A 17,294-nucleotide genomic window follows, 5' to 3' on the forward strand; every position below is an offset into this window, starting at 1 on the left:
ACAGAGAGAACGCTGTTAATGCCATCTAACACGTGGACCCATTTTTCTGGTGAAATGCCAAATGACAGGTTGCACTGTCTGTACAAAGTTCAGATAAGAGTGATTGAAACAAACGCAGCAAATTATCCGTTGGTTTCTGCAAAGGTCTGGGAAAGTTAATGTGAGTCACGCAGCTTATTTAAATTCCCAGCAGCATTTACACAATAATGCAGACTATATCATTATATGAATTATGGGAAGCTGAACCATTCATTTGTTAGCAAGGCATACAGCTTCTAATTATGCACACGCTTAAATTAAAGCACTAACACGGAAGCAGCCGGTTCCTTATTCTATAAATACAATCTCCGCTGACACACGTCAAACCACGGCCTCGCACGGCACAGCCCGGACACGCGTCCCGAGCGGCCCCGCCGGGCGGACAAGGCGGCTCCGCCACGCCCCAGCCGGCTCTGCGCGCATGCGCGCCGCTCCTCCCCCGGGGAGCGGGGCGGGGCGTTAGACCTCCGGGCCGCGAGGGGGCGCCGCACTGCGGCGCCTCGCCTGGTTCTCCGCGGTCCCCCCCTGCGGATTCTGGGAAGGGAGGGGGGGCGAGGGCGTCTCCCGGTGGCGTCACTCCCAGCATGCAGCGTTGCCCGCTCCTGCCCCTGCTGCCGCCGCCGCTGCTGCCGGGGGGAGAAGATGGCGGAGGGAGGCGCGGCGGATCTGGAGACTCAGCGCACGGACGTCGCGGCGCTGCTCAAAACCGCCCTCCGCAAGGGCGACACCTGGTGAGGGAAGGGCGGGGGGCCCGGGCCGATGGGCGCGGACGGCTCCCTCCGCCCCCGGCGCCGCTTGGCTGGCGGAGGGACCGACCTCCTTTCCCTCAGCCCTCCCCGCTCCTGAGGGCGGCTCGGCCGCCCGCGTGCGCGGGGGGCTGCCGGGAGAGGGGAGGCCGGGCGGGCGGCAGAGGGAGGAGGAGGCAGCACCGTTCCCTCCGCTTCCCGCCGCCCGGGTCCCTCAGCCCCGTCAGGAGAGGACCGGCCCCCTCGTTGCGGCGGGTCCCGCCTTGGCTGGGGCTGCTGGCGGCCGGCAGGGCAGGGCCGCGCCGCGGAGGCGCCCGGCGGGGGCAGGCACCGAGGTCAGCTCCCTGCCGGGCGGCGGGGGAGGGGACGGGAGGGAGCGGCGTGACTGGCGGGGCGCGGGGCCGGATGGCGGCCGCTGACGACTGGGGGCCCGGAGGCCGCGGGGGGCTTGTTGTGCGGCGCGGGGAGAAGTGCTGAAGCGGGGATTGAGGCGGCAGACGGGCGGCTCCGCTCCCCTCCCGGGCGTTTCTTCCATTATCCGGGCTGAAAGGACGAAACGGACCCGGCGTCACTTTCAAGTTGTCAGAAATTATATCTGTACCCTGGGTGGGGGTGCCCTGAAGGCCTTCCGCGGCAGTGATAAGCCTGAAATTTAAATTTTATTTTGACTGCGAACGTGTTAAAACTGCCTAAGAAACAGCCCCCCAAGGTGCAAACAGCACCTTATGATACCTGTTCCACAATAAACGTTTACAAATATACGGTTTATCTGAAAATATTTCTTAGTGTGCCATACAGATTGTCAACAGAATAATCCATGGTTGAAAAGAATTAGGTTAAATAAATACCTCTTTCTAGCATGTTTTTGGTAATTGAGCTTTTGTAGCGGCAGTGCTCTGAGGCGAGGAAATGGGACTTTTTTTTTAAGAGGGGGAAGAAAAAAGGAACTGACACTTCTTCCACCACTCAACCTCTTCATCTCTTCCTGTGTGAAACTGTCGCCCAGAGACAAAGGCTGAAGCATTAACTTACTGAAAACTGAGTATGAATACACAAAAGTAGAACTTGCCCACCTCATTTCAGCTGTCATCACTCACTGTTCCAGTTCTATAAAAGACTATATTTAACAGTGTTGATACTGCAGCATGTGTCAGAAGCATACATTCTGATGCATTATTCAAATACTGCTGAGTATATATTCAGTTTTGGTATACGAACAGACTGCTCTTAAGCTGAAAAAGTAAAAGTGACTAGAAAAAGAAAATCAATTCACATGGTAGTGTTGATAATGACCAGCAGTAGTAAAAGGCTGCTCAACCTTGTAATCTTCTGAGAAATTTTTTTATGGTTCTGTTAGGTACTTCCCAAGTACTAAAAAATGTCTCTAGCAGTTAATATTGTTCAAAGTGAAAGTAACTTTATGACAAGTTTACATGGTGACTAAAACAGCAAGTTTACTGTGCCGTAATTTTTTTTAGTATATTAAGTATTGTAACATGAAAAAATCAGTTAAGTAGAAAAAGCTTCTAAATGTTCTCTGAAAATTGTATCTAGCTGCGATTATGACACAGATATTAATCAAGTGTTTAAAGACTGAATAAGCTATGGCAAAGTCCTATTAACTTTGTCTCATGAACTATTAAATCTAGCTACATAAGTGCATATACATGTTTGTTCAAAGGATTAATACTTTGAGCTTTAGGTATTTAACTTCACAAATTAAGGGATGTGTTTAATCCAAATGTCTTTTTCAGAGGTGTTTTTTCAATAGCTTTTTGATCTTTGGGGGCATCAGTAAGGAAACAGAACAGATAAAGTGCTCTAAGTCATGATTCAGAATTGCAATTTTCATTTATTCAGTAGTAAATATTGCTGAAAAAATTTGAGCAATGCCAAATCAGCCTGTTCTGTTTGAGCTTTAAAGCACTCAACTACAGTCCTTTTAAAATTACTGGCTTATACTGAAAATCTTGCCCATGGTCTTCAGGATTTAGAATGTAGAGAACAATAAGCTATATAAAGTATAAGGCTTTGGGGCTTTCCTCTAAGAAAAAAAAGGAAATAAAGAATAGGACAAAGAGAGGCAAGTCTTGCAGTATCTATAAAGAGGGCATTGAATTTCTTCATTAGTTTTTCATGTGCAATGCAGAGAGAAAGAAATGAAACTGACTTGAAATGCAACGTTTTTAGAGTTAGGTATTGCAAAAGAATCAGGAAATGTTTGAACAGGCCGTTTAGTAAGCTGTAGGGTTGGTTTCATTGGATGCTTTTAAGAGTAGCTTGGTGATAGTATGGGTTAAAATATATTGCTTCAGTGAGTATGGGTTAAAATATATTGCTTCAGTGGACAGACAAGGTTAGTATCTTTTGACTGTTCTGTCCTTAGGGACAAGGTTTTGGGCTAGTTTGTCCCAATGGTCCGTTAATAAATTAGTAAACTAGGAGAGACTGAGGATTCTTCCATCTCTCCATTTATCTTATTTTCCTAAACATACCTTAGATTAACACAAAATTTAAAGTAAGAACCAAGTAAGAACCTCCTTAACTTATCAGTTGTTTTAAATAATGTTGACTGCTGTTAGTGAATTCAGCAGAAAAACCACACCGACATTCCACAGAACTTGCATTATATATGTCTTTTTTCTTGCAATATCATACAAAGGACCATCAAGTTCTGTGGTTGAAAGACCTGGAATTCTGTTTTGGAAGAAAAGAAATGCTGTATTTCATTGTATATCTTACAGTTTTAGGATCTGATATGATTACTACTCAGCATTTTGAAATTCTACTGATGCTTGATAAATGAGGAGAATTTTTATTGTTTGTGGAGATTTTAACCTCTCATTTAAAAAGACGAAAAATATTGGTTGTTACAGCCGCAGACAAATTTGATCTCAATCATTGTCTTCTTGTATCTGCTCTCAGAAATTGAAGAGCTGTTACTGTTCATCAATTTTTTAGCCACGGTATAATTTGCATGACCAAGTGGTCTTGGTGATGTTATTTAATGCCTTTGGAGCTGCAGTGATATTCTGAAGAACCTTGCCAATTTTTTTGGTTTTTACAGTGTCACCAAGGTACAGTTTTCAGTACTGAAAGTTATTGATCTTGGAACAGTTTTCTTGAAGAGATGATGAAGACAGTTCTTGTGTGTGATTTCTTGTGTGAATCTCTCTGTAATTTCTTTCCCATATCGAGGTATAGTTTCTTGTCTTTAAGACAACTTCTAGCCCTGCTTTCCCTGTAGTTCCTGTTCTTCCGTGACTATCTTGGTCAGAGATGTTGACTCAGTTACTTAAGTATGACATTAGAAATTATTTCATACTGTTTACTTTGCTACCACTTACACATGTTGGCTCTCTGTGGTCTAGGATGTGAGACCACGTTTCTCGCCGTTGAGTATCACCTGCCAATAAATGGTTCACTTATAGTGGCTAATAATGGCTAACAGCCATTACGATGGCTTTAGCCGTTAGCTTCACCACTTTTTCTCTCCCTTTCTTCTAGAATTTCCCCACTGTGCTTCTTTCATCTATTTCTTGCCATAGCAATTTGTGAGCAGATAAGAACATAGATGTTATTTGTATTTTTAAAAGCAGTAACTTGGGAAAGAATTAGGCAGTTACGGTGGACAAATGACTATCACAAGAAATGTATTTGGTGGCTAAGGGAACAAATGCAATCTTTAGATGTTTGACTAGAGAATACTGAGTAGCAGCACAAAGATGTACTGTATACAATAATATATTAGTGGAAGCATTCATACTGTCCACATTTCACAGAAGGTGCTCATTTGGAATGAGTTAAAAAATCTCAACATTTAATAGGGAAGGCAGAGAAGCCTTGCCTTTCAGAGAACAGCTTTAAGAGCCTTTGTGTTTTGATAGAATGTTGAGTCCTGTGCTGAAATACTTAGATGCCTTCTAGTATAAGGATTTTAGACAAGCAGATAAAGATTTAAGACACTCTCTGTAAACTGAAGCTGCTCAGGATTAGACCAGACTGAAGATATTGTTTTCTAGCCCTGATAGCAAATGAATTTTGGTACCAGACATCACTTTACAGAGTGATGACATACATTCTTAATCTGTTCTTGATTTTTAAGACTTGCAAATTGTGAAAACTACAGAAGTGTAGTATTTTGTGTTCTTTCAGATATGTCTCCGATGCGTATCACTTCTGAAGTTCTGGTGAGTCCAGAAGGAGTACTGTTGTTATCCATAGAGGGCATTTCTTTGGAGGTGAAGAAAATACTGATTTTTGCACTGTGAGAATTTTATTTGCTGTTTAGTTGTAAAACTTGGTCACAGAAGATAACAAATAAAAATTTAAGTGGGGTAAAAATCCTTCCCAATGCATGATCACTAGATATGAAAAGTTCAACCTTAAAGTATTTCCCTTCCAGAAGTGTATTTAAAGAATTTCCCCACCAAAAATGTACAAGCATTTTAATTCTGGTTGCAATGAAAACTTAGGAATCTTGATGAAAAGGCATATGAAGCCCTACTTGAAAACCCTGCAGTGCCCATCATTGATGATAGCCTTGATGCTGAAGTGCATAGCTTTAATAGCATTTTACACTGTGGTCTTCTCAGTGTTTTCCACATTTGATCATCCATCATTGTGCAGTACACGAACAGAATCTAGATTGAACACTAATGGAAGATTTCATTTGATTTCACTGAGAGCATGATGACATGTTATGGACCTACACCTCAGTAACTTTTGGAATAATGTCCTAAACTGTTCTGATGGCTTCATATATTGAGAAACAAGGAATACTATTTCGGCGTTCAAAGGATAGAATTGAGAATTGGCTACTTTTTCTTCCAAATGAGGTTTAAGTTGATGATTTTTTACTTTAAAACCTTGTGATTGAAGCTTTACATTAGATTTAGACTCACAGAATCATAAAATCATTTTGGTTGGAAGAGATGCTTAAGATCATCGAGTCCAACCATAACCTAACTCTGGCACCAAACCATGTCTGTAGGAACCTCATCTATGCACCTTTTAAACACCTCCAGGGATGGTGACTCAGCCACTTCCCTGGGCAGCCTGTTCCAATGCCTGACAACCCTTTAGGTGAAGAAATGTTTCCTGATATCTGATCTAAACCTCCCCGGCGCAACTTGAGGCCGTTTCTCTTGTCCTGTCACTTGCTACTTGGGAGAAGAGACCAACACCCTCCATGCTACAACCTCCTTTCAGGTAGTTGTAGACAGCAATAAGGTCTCTCCTCAGCCTCCTTTTCTCCAGGCTAAACAGCCCCAGCTCCCTCAGCCGCTTCTCATCAGATTTGTGCTCCAAGCCCCTCACCAGCTTCATTGCCCTTCTCTGAACTCTCTCCAGCACCTCAATGTCTTTCCTATAGTGAGGGGCCCAAAACTGAACACTAGATTCAAGGTGGGGCCTCACCAGCGCCAAGTACAGTGGGACAATCACTTCTCTAGTCCTGCTGGCCACACTGTTCCTGATACAAGCGAGGATGCTGTTGGCCTTTTTGGCCACCTGGGCACACTGCTGGCTCATGTTCAGCCGGCTGTCAATCAACACCCCCAGATCCCTCTCTGCCATGCAGCTTTCCAGCCACTCTTCCCCAAGCCTGTAGTGCTGCCTGGGGTTGTTGTGACCCAAGTGCAGGACCCGGCACTTGGCTTTGTTAAACCTCATACAATTGGCCTCAGCCCAACGATCCAGCCGGTCCAGATCCCTCTGTATGGCCTTCCTACCCTCCAGTAGATCAACACTCCCACCCAATTTAGTGTCGTTTGCAAACTTACTGAGAGTGCACTCAATCTCCTTGTCCAGATCATTTGTCTCACTGCGTGTGGAATGGTGCAGCATTTTCACCAACATATTTTTAAATTTTTCTGGGAGTATAATTACAATGGAAATATGTAGGTGCCATTTTCTCCTTTTAGTTGATTAGGCAGCCTGAGAGCATGTTAAATGAAAAATCATGTTTGTGTCAGGCTTTTGCCTGAAAATTGGAAGTGAAACATTGATTTAGGACTTAGATTATTTTTTAATGAGAAGTCTTTCCTTAAATGGAAAATTTAGAAGTGTATACAAAATACTTACATGGTTATTATTCTAATGTTCACACTGAAATTTTAAAATAAAAGTGCAGTCCATGAATTTTGGCCCAGTCAGGCTTTTTGGTCAACATCTTGGTACGTGTGAAGTGCTACTTAGGCTATTGCCGCACATTGTGGGAACTGAGCATGGGGAGCTGTGGGGAGAACTGGATTGATTACTTTAGTTGATTTGAAATTATCTCTGTGCATATAGTTGAACAAAGCTTTTATTTCTGAAGAGGAACGTGAAATATTTAGACTAAGATTTCTTAAAAATGGGAGATAAGTGATACATTTTTTTCTATGTTTGACAACTCATTTTTTTTTTCTTATGTATTTACCCACATTTTGAGTAAAATGATGGTTTGGTTTCTGTGTGGTAGAGTAGAATAATTATCATGATCTCGGAACTTTCAAGAATTTGTAATTCTGAAAGAATTTAATTTTGAAGGCATCTATTGATCATGAGTGTACTTAGTTAAGCAATTTTGGCTAGCCTAATCAAAGTAGAATTACAGGTGCAAACCCATTCTTACCTTCCTTATTTTTATAGTTGCGGTTGTGCAATAACTAAAATTGGATGCTGTGTCTTTAAACAGGAGTCCTAATTTGCTTTCAGCAACACAGTTGTTCCAGTTTGTCCTCAGTATTGCTTAATCTGTACTCATGTACAGCAAGGAGGGTAAAAAAAAATCCTCACCTGTCTCTCTGGACAATTTGCACAGTTTTGCTGTTAAAAGTGAAATAGCTTGTGTTCAGAAGATACGATGTCCCAGCAGTACACAGTGATGGAATGAGTGTCTCTCTGTGAAGTGCCTTTATTGCGTGTTAAAGTTAACTATTTTGACTTTGAAGTCAAAGGGCTGACCTCTCAGTCAATATAAATAAATCTAGGTTACATGTTGTTTAATTCCGTCTATATATAACCAAGGAATGCATTCAGAATGCATTTGACAGCAATGGGAAATACCAAGATCATAGTCATACTGTTCAAATATTTTTCTCTCAACCTGGGCGTTAAGGTAAAGAATGAATGCCTTTGTACATCTGTAATGTTTATACTATGTTAATAAGGTTTATTAAATCAAAATGTGCAATAAACTACAGGTGAAGTTAAATTACGTGAAAAAGTTACAAACCATGAGAGAACTTTAGAAATCAATTAGCAGCTTTCCTGTTAGTACTATTATTTTCCTTTGTTGAGTGAACAATGTCCATATGTGGTCATACAGCTGCAAAATTTTAAAACTTATATAAATTTATTACTGATTTTTATTATTTCTTGAATTTTTGTTTTGAAATGAAAGTGCGTTTACATGTGTTGTAATAGCTTCATTCTTTTGTTCTTGTAAGTTACTGTACAAAGGCTATAAGTAATCCCATTTGGGGCTTCCCAAAGGCTCTACACTTGATCATTCATAAGGATACAGTCTTTTATCAATAAATTTAATTGACTGACCTAATGTGAACATGTATTTGGATATAAGGCATGGCTGTCAACTGGTCATTGTGTTTTAATATTTTGAATATTTTGTATAGGAGTAAAAGAACCAAAATATTTGTTGCTGGTATGCATATATTGGGAAAGATAAAATAAGTACTCTGTAATTTGTAAATTATATTGGAGGAACTCTAAATCCACTAATTGATGAGAACACAACCAGGAACCAGACTAAGGGCCCATAATCACAGAGATGAGCAGTAAATGTAAACGCCAGAAAAAAATCACGATTTAATTCCCCTTCAATGGGACCCAAAGAATAATAACATCTGCAGTAAACTTTTTTCTCAGTGGTGTTGACTGTAGGGGCTATATGAAGGTGGAATACCTGATCTAAACTCATCCTAAATATAGGTTTGGTCTGTTTAGTGTCTTCTGCTAAAGCAAGTTTAAAATAGCTATGACTTTAACTTTTTAATCTTTGTTTACAATATTTCTAAACAAAGCTTGTTTGCTTCTAACCATGAGAATGAAGTAAAAGATTGCATTTTTATAGCTTTGAGGAATATATTCTTTTGCAATAAAATAATACTAACTAAAAATAGTTTAAGGTCAAAAGTAATCTGTGCATTGAAAACAACCTGAGCAGAGGAAAACAGAGGGAAGTAGGTTGAAATGTTATGCATTGTGCTTTGTAATTGTCAATACATGCCAAGAAATAAAATAATTATTTAATGAAAAGTTGTGCCAAAATGAGAATATAGTATTGGCAAATAGCTTCTGTATGGAATGAGCTAGGTATGACCAACAGTTGTCATTTGTTTTTCAATGAAATGAAGTGACATGTAATATCAGAAGATATGAAGGAACATTCTGATTCTATTTTTCAACCCCTTTGCGTGATCAACAGACTCAGATTAGCCTGAATTAGGATTGAAAGATGAGCAAATGCAATCAGTGAGGACCCGCAGACCTCAAATAAAGCCTTTTGTCATCTGGAAGGAGAATGTTGTTGTTTATATTTACAAGGTTCAGAATTTGATCTTTTATTTCATCCTCTGCAGTGATAACACTGAATCCTTATGACAGCAAAACCTATTGTGTGTCAAAGGGAGAACATACACTCTGCTAAAACGTGTTATGTGTTCCACTTGTCATTGCATGGGTTTTCCATGTCGTAATTATCAGAACAAATTCCAGTGTTGTGGAATGTTCTAAAGATATTCTGCAAATTGTGATATGTTGCGTGTCTGCAGATGTAGCATAGATCTTGGTTACACAGGCTACAAGCTCTAGAGGGATATTAGGTTTTTATGGAATAATGGAATATTTCAAGGGACCTACAAGGATCATTGAGTCCAACTCCCTGCTCCTGGCAGGACCACCTAAAGCTAAACCATACGACTAAGAGCATCATCTGGACACTCCTTGAACTCTGGCAGGCTTGGTGTTGTGACTGCAGCCCTGGGGAAGAACCTTTTCCTTATGTCCAATCTGAATTTCCCCTGATGCAGCTTCATTCCATTTTTTCACGTTTTATTTCATATCTGGCATTTCAGGGGACTTGAGTATAAATTGTGCCTTGTATATTACAGTCTTCTTCAGACAAGCAGGAAACATTTTACAGATGAGAGCAGACATATCTTATGAAGGGATCTGAAGCTCCACTCAGAAGTAAACACTGAGAACTAAAGAAGGCCAAACTTGAACTGGAAACATGTTCATGAATATTTTCTGTAGTTTTCTTATTCTACTTTCTCAAAGAAAATTTAGGTCTCTTTAAGGATGCTTAATACAACAAACTGAAAACACCTTAAGGTAATTAAACTGTGTGAATATTTCCAATATTATTAATACCTAAAGTATCATATTTGAGTATAATTTTCAGCAAATCATACATGCATATTTTTGCTTGTTTTTAGGTAAAGGTTTGAGGCTATTCCAACATTTATGTATTTCTTTTATCAGCTTGTTGATTCTAAGTGACTTTAGTATAAATCAAACTTGGTTGTACCATATACATCAAGCAATTTGAGGACACTGATTTGTTTGAAATGCCTATAAATGTCAAGCATTTACTGACTTGGAGTTAGTCAGTTCACCTTCTTGTGAAGTTTTCTTACTTTTTAAGGGTTGCCCCTCAAAACAGCATACCTAGAAATTTGAGGCAGTTCTCTCCTGCAGTCTCTGCTACAAATCCTTCAGGTGTGTTTTACCACTGAAGATGGGTTGGTTATCCTGCTCACTAGATTGACAGATGACATCTGAGAGCAAAATTTCTGTTTCCTGCTTGAGTGAAATCTTGATTCCATCAGAGTTAAGTAGCAAACATTTCTTAGTCATAGTTTAAAAAAATTGATAGGATGTATTTTTTAACTTGGCTGAAGTGTCCTGGGGTAGCTTTCTCAGTCAAGTCCATGATTCAAAAACTACTGTAACATTAGACTGGTTTGGAACTCTTTCTTGTATTAGGTAATAGTGACAAAAATGAAAGCAAAACATTGTACTAAGTTTAATGTACAATGGTAATTTTATGTCTCTGTACTACTAAAGCATAGTATGCTATTTTTGTATCTGGGACAGCACAGATTCAGTGAGGCGTATCTGATCTCAGGTGCATGCTACAAGTTTTTAATAGCCTTCTCCTAAAAAGTGATCAAATCTTACTTAAGACATGAGGTTTTCACAGATACAGTTCTGTTTACTTGAGGTATGTCTTTTGCTCTTAAATTACTGAATGTCCCTCAGAAGTAATACTTAGTTTTAAGGTGTTCGATTGTACCATGGATACTATAACATTGATGGAAAGATAAATTGTGTTTTTACAGTTTGCCTTCTCTGTTTTGTGTAGATGAGTAGTCTTGTTGATTTTGGTGAGAATGCTACACTGAATGCGTTCATAAGATCAAAAACTGTAGGCTATAAATTTCTGATTTTAACTTTTCCCCTGAATACTAAAAAGTCTTGATTTTAGCTGTGTACTTTAAGTGCTTTAGCAGTTTGATCCCCTAAGCTGAGTGTGGTGTAATTGCATTATTTTTTTTTTGTGCAGCATAATCTTTAACATGGTATATCCTTCTTGCATAAAAATGAGGGAAGTGTATGGCATATGAATGCAAATTTCCATTTTCCCTAATCTTAGTGCAAAAGTAGTATTACATTTATTGATTAAGAACAAGTTCTTGTAAAGGGGGAAGATTACGGCTACTGTGACTGTATTCCATAAAAATCAAAATAACTTCTCTCACCTGTATCAGGTTTCTTTTGAAGTAAAAGTAGCAGAATGCTCACTAAAATTCTTAAGAAGTATAAAATGTATATATACATGTGCATATGTGCACACATATATACACATATTTCACTGGAAGAATTCACAACTACAGTGTCTGTTAACATTTTTCAAAATCTATACCTGTTTATTTGTTTATTTATTTATTTTGCTATATAAATTAACTAAATCCTTCTTTTGCATGTAATGCATGTCACCTCAACATTGTGGTCTACAGAGTTTGCTCTTAAGGATATCTGTCTGAGCAGAAAGACTTCCATACTTCTTTAAATTAAGAAATCTAAAGAATGTTGGTAGATCCTGAGTCACTTAAAAGCAGTTATATCTAAATAGAAAATAAATGCATTACCAGACTTACGTAAGTATCCTGATTACCTTTGTTTATAAAGGATGTTAAGAACTGAGTATTGGGATAGTGAGTAAGGCAGTACTTTCTAAGCTATCGCCTGTGGTCAGCAGGTAGTTTGCTAGTCTCTGCTCAGGCATGCAGTGCTCTATCAAATCTATACTATTTTTGTTTCAAGTTTGGTCATTAAGAGTATGATGTGGTCTGTAAGAAATCCTGAGAACTGGCAGTGGTCCATTTGCTCATCCTAATAAACTGATCTTCCTGGTTCACTCTGTTTAAAAATTAGTACACAGAGATAGATATATAGTGCTTCGTATTACAACCGGTATTCACGAAAGTATTAAGCTTTGCCATTGGTTAGACACAGATTTCATTATGTTCTCTTTTCAGTCTTTTCATTAATCTTCAGTACGATGCATCTTGCAGAAAATGCATATAGGCTCTTATTTGTCTGAAAGTAATCCGTTTTAATTATGCTTTACATATATTAACTTATTTCTTTACAGTTGCAGAATTCAATCTTAGAATAGTGGTTTGCACCTATTTAGCTTCTTTTTTTAATTGTTCCCCACAGCTATGTCCAAAATACACTAGTCTAACAAAGTATTACTCAGTGAATTCAAGGAAGAATACAGGAAAAGAGAAGATATGAAGACAAAGTAATTTGACTAGCTTTCAAATTTTTTGTGTTTCTTTATTCTTCATGTTGCTTTTCTCCATTTTACTACTGGACATACTTTGCTCAGAGGGTCTCAAACTTCACGTGAATTTAGTTGTCATTCAGCATTTTTTTTTTCCAGGGAAGGAACTTGTCTGTGCTGTTTAATTCTTACCACACATACTTGCATGATTTATAGATGGCCTTTCAACTTTTTATGGTAGGAATATTAATCTCTTATTTGAGTCTGTAAGTACAAATTCCTAAATTTTAAGAAAGTTATGTAAGTTTTTGCACTTTTTGTTAGGAAACAGAAATGTTACAACTTTTCAGTTAGGGAGAACTGTAAAGAGACATTGCAGAGCAAAATTTGGTTGGTGGCAAAATGAATTGGATGTGGAAAAACAAACTTGATGAAGTATTGAAATAGGTAATGGTGAACATTTAAAATCTGGAACAGTGCTTTCTTGCACTGATAAGTCCAATTATCAAAATTTTCTATTCATCACTATGTTACTGGTGTATGATCAGACATTTAACACAAAATATTTGAAAAGTAATATGGTTCTACAGGAGCAGTAATTTGTTAAGCATTAATTAAAATGATGGGCAGTTTCCCTATATGATGATTTCCCTTCTGTGTAAAATTATAGCTTTTCTTATTAAAGCTTCATAGTTCATTCAAATTTAGATCAAGAAAGTAGAGACCATGGGATGGAGTAGGGGCCAAGGCTGGCAGATTTGGCAGTAGAATGGATACCTGAGGGTGACGGCATTTGTAACAACACACAGTTGTGGCTGTCATGGAATAGTGGGATGGCCACAGCAGACAAGAAATATGAGAATGCTGTTGGCTTTGAGTGTGTTCATAAGACTGAAAACTTTGTGTATAAAGCAAAAGGCAATGGCATGTCAGATTAATCAAGTTCGATATCCCTTTTTCCATTTATTAAAGAAAAATGAGTCTAATATTAAGAGACTGTTGTAAGAAGAATTGGGATTTGTAGAGGCAGAGTGAAAGAACTGGATTTTTTTCAAATGTGGAAAGAACTGCCGCTACTTGTACTTTAAAAAGACAAATACCAATGATTCAGTCATAGTAACATCAGGTTTGTTCTGGCAGACTCAGGCTAAAGCAAAAATTATCTTTAATATCAGACTCTGTATTCAATTATATATGCACTGTGTAGAATAAAGTCACTCCATTTAACATGGTGATACCAATTCAAACTTCCACGGTAGAGTCTAGTGTCTGTTTTTCTCTTCCCGGGAGTGGAAGTTAACACTCATTTAATTAGAACAATTTATTATCGTTTAGTGAAAATGTGTAGAGATCTGATTTTTCTTTCTTAATTTTCAAGGGGACTATCTCAGTGGTGTTCCCTGAATTCTTAAATTCTTACTCATGTGATCTTTAAATTAAATAGGCTAAATTGCATATTGCAGGCTTCTGTCTGCTGTATTCTGTTTCCCCGTCCCATTTCTAGGTGATAGATGAATGTGGCCTAACTTGGGCATGAATTGGGTAGACAATCTGTTAGAGGAAACTCTTCAAGACCTTTCTGCATCCACTGTTTATTCTGTGCCTTCAAAAACATTCTTGCCTTTGTTGAACCAGATCATATCTAAAGACATCTGCAGCTGACTATTGATTGTAGAAAAGGACGCACATGTTACCTCTAAAATTTAAACCTAATTTAAGTGTTTTCAATCCTTCTGTTGTAGTATTGCTTAGGAGGCCTTTACGATAGTAAAAATTATAATTGAAAGCTTCTAGTAACAAACATACTAAGTATTTTAAAGCATGCTGAGAAGCTGTTATGACATTGCTTCACTTCCTCTGTGTATTTCCTGATGGCAAAATGGTGTTTTGCAGCGACTATTCAAGTTTTAAAGTTTCAATCTTTGCTTTTGTCTGCTATTTTAAAAAAATATAGTTACGGGATTTTGTTGTCTCTTTTTTTTTTTTAATGGAATGCTTGTTTTAAACGGGTGATAACACCAAATTTTAAATTACATGTCGATAGTCACATTTTATACCTGTTTTCACAAGGTGGTCGTTTTTGATAGTTCAAGATGTTTCTCATTTAATTTCCCAACAGTTTGAGATTTATGGTTTCATAGGTTTTGCTGCAGTGATCATTAAATTGTCTACTGCGTTAGTAGAACAGTGAAAAGTAAATTTCAGAAAGGGCTTTTACAAAGGACAGTAAAGCTTTACTTGGATACTTTCTTGTGTTACAAAATGAGGTTTTCTGTATGCAGAGGTCTGAATTTGTGATGCTCGTTGCTTTGTTAGGTAGGGTTTATAACAGTACAGACAATTGAAAGTGGTCAAGAAATGAATGTATTCTAAATGAATGATTTTTGAAGTGTGAAATGTGTGTGGGACTGGGACTTAGATTTGAACTAGATAAGTTTTACCTTTTGTCAGCATTAATAAAGTTTAAATCTGTTTATGTTTGTAATAGCCTGCATTTTTATCTTGTTACTGTGTCTTATCCCAGATTTCACCATCTTTAATGCAGCTTAGCCTTGTCTGGTTTCCTGTTACATTCTAAACATGCTCTAAAGAAAACAAAGTATGTCAAGGGAGTTCTTCCACAAGACTGAAATAATTAGTGCTGCGCCAGGCTACTTTAGAATGATTCAATATTGTAACATCGTAGTGATGTTAAGTATCTCATCTTTCTGGAATAGGACTTCAACCATGCCGTTTCATTATGCATTTGGGGGGGATACATTGTGCCCAAAACACCCTGTTAAGTCACTGTTTCTGAGTCTGGTAGTAGTGGAAGGGGGCATTTTTGCAGCAAAATACATATAAATTTCCTTAACAGTGTTTAAAACTGAACTTTTTTCTATATAGTTTTGGTTCAAAAAGCAGTTTGAGGCTGTTTTCTGACTGCTTTATTAAGTGTTTAAAATTCCAGAAAGAAATTGTGTTGCGAGTTCAAAGACAAAGTTGTGTACAGAACAATTTCAGAAGAGATAGCAACTCGTAGCAGTGATGACTCTTAAGCAGACATTACAGGTTGTGACAGTAGAATAGATACGAGACCAAGTGTTAGACTGGGAGGTGGTCAAGGTACATGCTTCAGAGTACGGCTGCCATTGGTGTGCAGTGAGGGAGAAATTGGGTCCCTACCCAGAGTTCTTGGCAGAACCATGTCTGTAGCAGCTGAGACGCAGCTCTACCTTTGCTATTTATGTTGTTTGCTTAGGGTAGTTACAAGCTAGGGATGGGAGTAATTTTTTCATGAACTCATTGTTACTGTTGATTTAATCATATTTCAAATCAAGACTGTTTACCACGTGAATTAGGATGGTCTTGTCATAGAGGTTGTAAAGCTGCCTTCGAGACCAGAGTCTTTGATGTCTTTGAAGGAATGTAGGGGAAGTAAGCATCCGAAAGCTTGTGGTGATCTTATGTATAGCTTTCTAATGCTGTTTTCCTCTCAGTTTCCAAAGGACTTTTACCTATAGATTAACAAGTTTAAAAGTACATTCTGTAGAAACAAAAATTGGGGCTTCTTAGAGAAGAGAATCTGATAAGTTGACTAAAAAGCATCCAGCTTATTGAGTACTACTCAGTAGTAATTCCTGCTTTACCAGAGGTTTGCTAGCAGTACTTCGGAGGTTGACTCCAGGCTTGATCTGTGTGTGTAAGAGAGAAAAACTGGACTTGAGAAGAAGAAATAATTAAAACTTATGCATCTTAGGTTTGTTAATTCTTATTGTAGTTAAATCATCCAGAAGCACAAACGTAAGGTCCTGCTAATATATTTTTTAAAACTTATTCAGTTAGAAGTTTATTGTTGCCCAGCAATAAATGGTGACAATACTCAAGCAATGTTTTTGTACTTCTTTGGTTACAAGAATCGGGGGTGTTAATATTTTTGTTCTGTGTTTTTCTGTGCTGTTCACAAGTAACTCCTATAGAATGATTGCCTAATAAAGCTATATGTATTAGCAGACTAGTATTTGAATCACCAGGAAGTTTTGAGATGTCTTAAAGGTTCAGTAGCATATTATTGGTATGCTACAAATAGGAGGTCAGCAGTCAAATACTGGAGAAAAGAATGAGGATTACCCATGATCTTTAGTTTGACCAAGCATTTTATCCTGATAGGGATATTCTGACATGTACTAGGGTAGTAGCAAAAAGGTTAGTACAGACCAGGCAGAAGGAGATGGATACTTTTAGGAAAGAGAAATAATGAAGACAATGTCTTTAAAGAAATATATAATAAAATCTGAGGATCACGGAACAAATTTGGTATATTCATCTTAAAAAAAAATTCTGGACAAAAATATATAAAATGTAGGTTATCACTGGACTTAGCAAAAGCCAGACTGGCAACAGTTTAATCTGGGTAGAAATACTGTGTAGCTGAGTTCAGAGATATCCCTTTATAGGGAAGTGTGAAGTTGATAATTATACATAGGAGGAACATCTAGTACTGCCTCAAGAGCAGAACATTTACTCTATGTGTTGATGCTGACTCAAAGGAAGAAAACACTTAGACTCTGGTTCTTGACAAGACATCAGAGTTCTAAAGTTTTTCAACTTGCATATGAATGTTATAAATAAAACTCCAGCAGGAAAAAATATTTCACTAAAAGTTTTCTCTCATTTTTTAAAGGGGTGGATAATTATAAAGGTTTAATGTGAATCTCCTGAATTTATCA

General features: G+C 38.2%; 1 protein-coding gene across 5 annotated transcripts in view; it reads left to right on the forward strand.

Moving 5' to 3' along the window:
* The first annotated feature begins 616 nt into the window (after positions 1 to 616).
* The window catches only part of USP15 (ubiquitin specific peptidase 15), a 64,801-nt gene continuing 48,123 nt past the window's right edge, over positions 617 to 17,294 (forward strand). For all 5 annotated transcript variants that reach the window (XM_065628108.1, XM_065628118.1, XM_065628136.1 and 2 more), the window contains exon 1: positions 617 to 770. In XM_065628108.1, coding sequence (XP_065484180.1) covers positions 682 to 770 — 89 coding nt within the window. In that variant the 5' untranslated portion in view covers positions 617 to 681. The remainder of the gene's footprint in view (positions 771 to 17,294) is intronic.

This window comes from Caloenas nicobarica, chromosome 1 (assembly GCF_036013445.1).
Source record: "Caloenas nicobarica isolate bCalNic1 chromosome 1, bCalNic1.hap1, whole genome shotgun sequence".
NCBI classification, from domain to species: domain Eukaryota; kingdom Metazoa; phylum Chordata; class Aves; order Columbiformes; family Columbidae; genus Caloenas; species Caloenas nicobarica.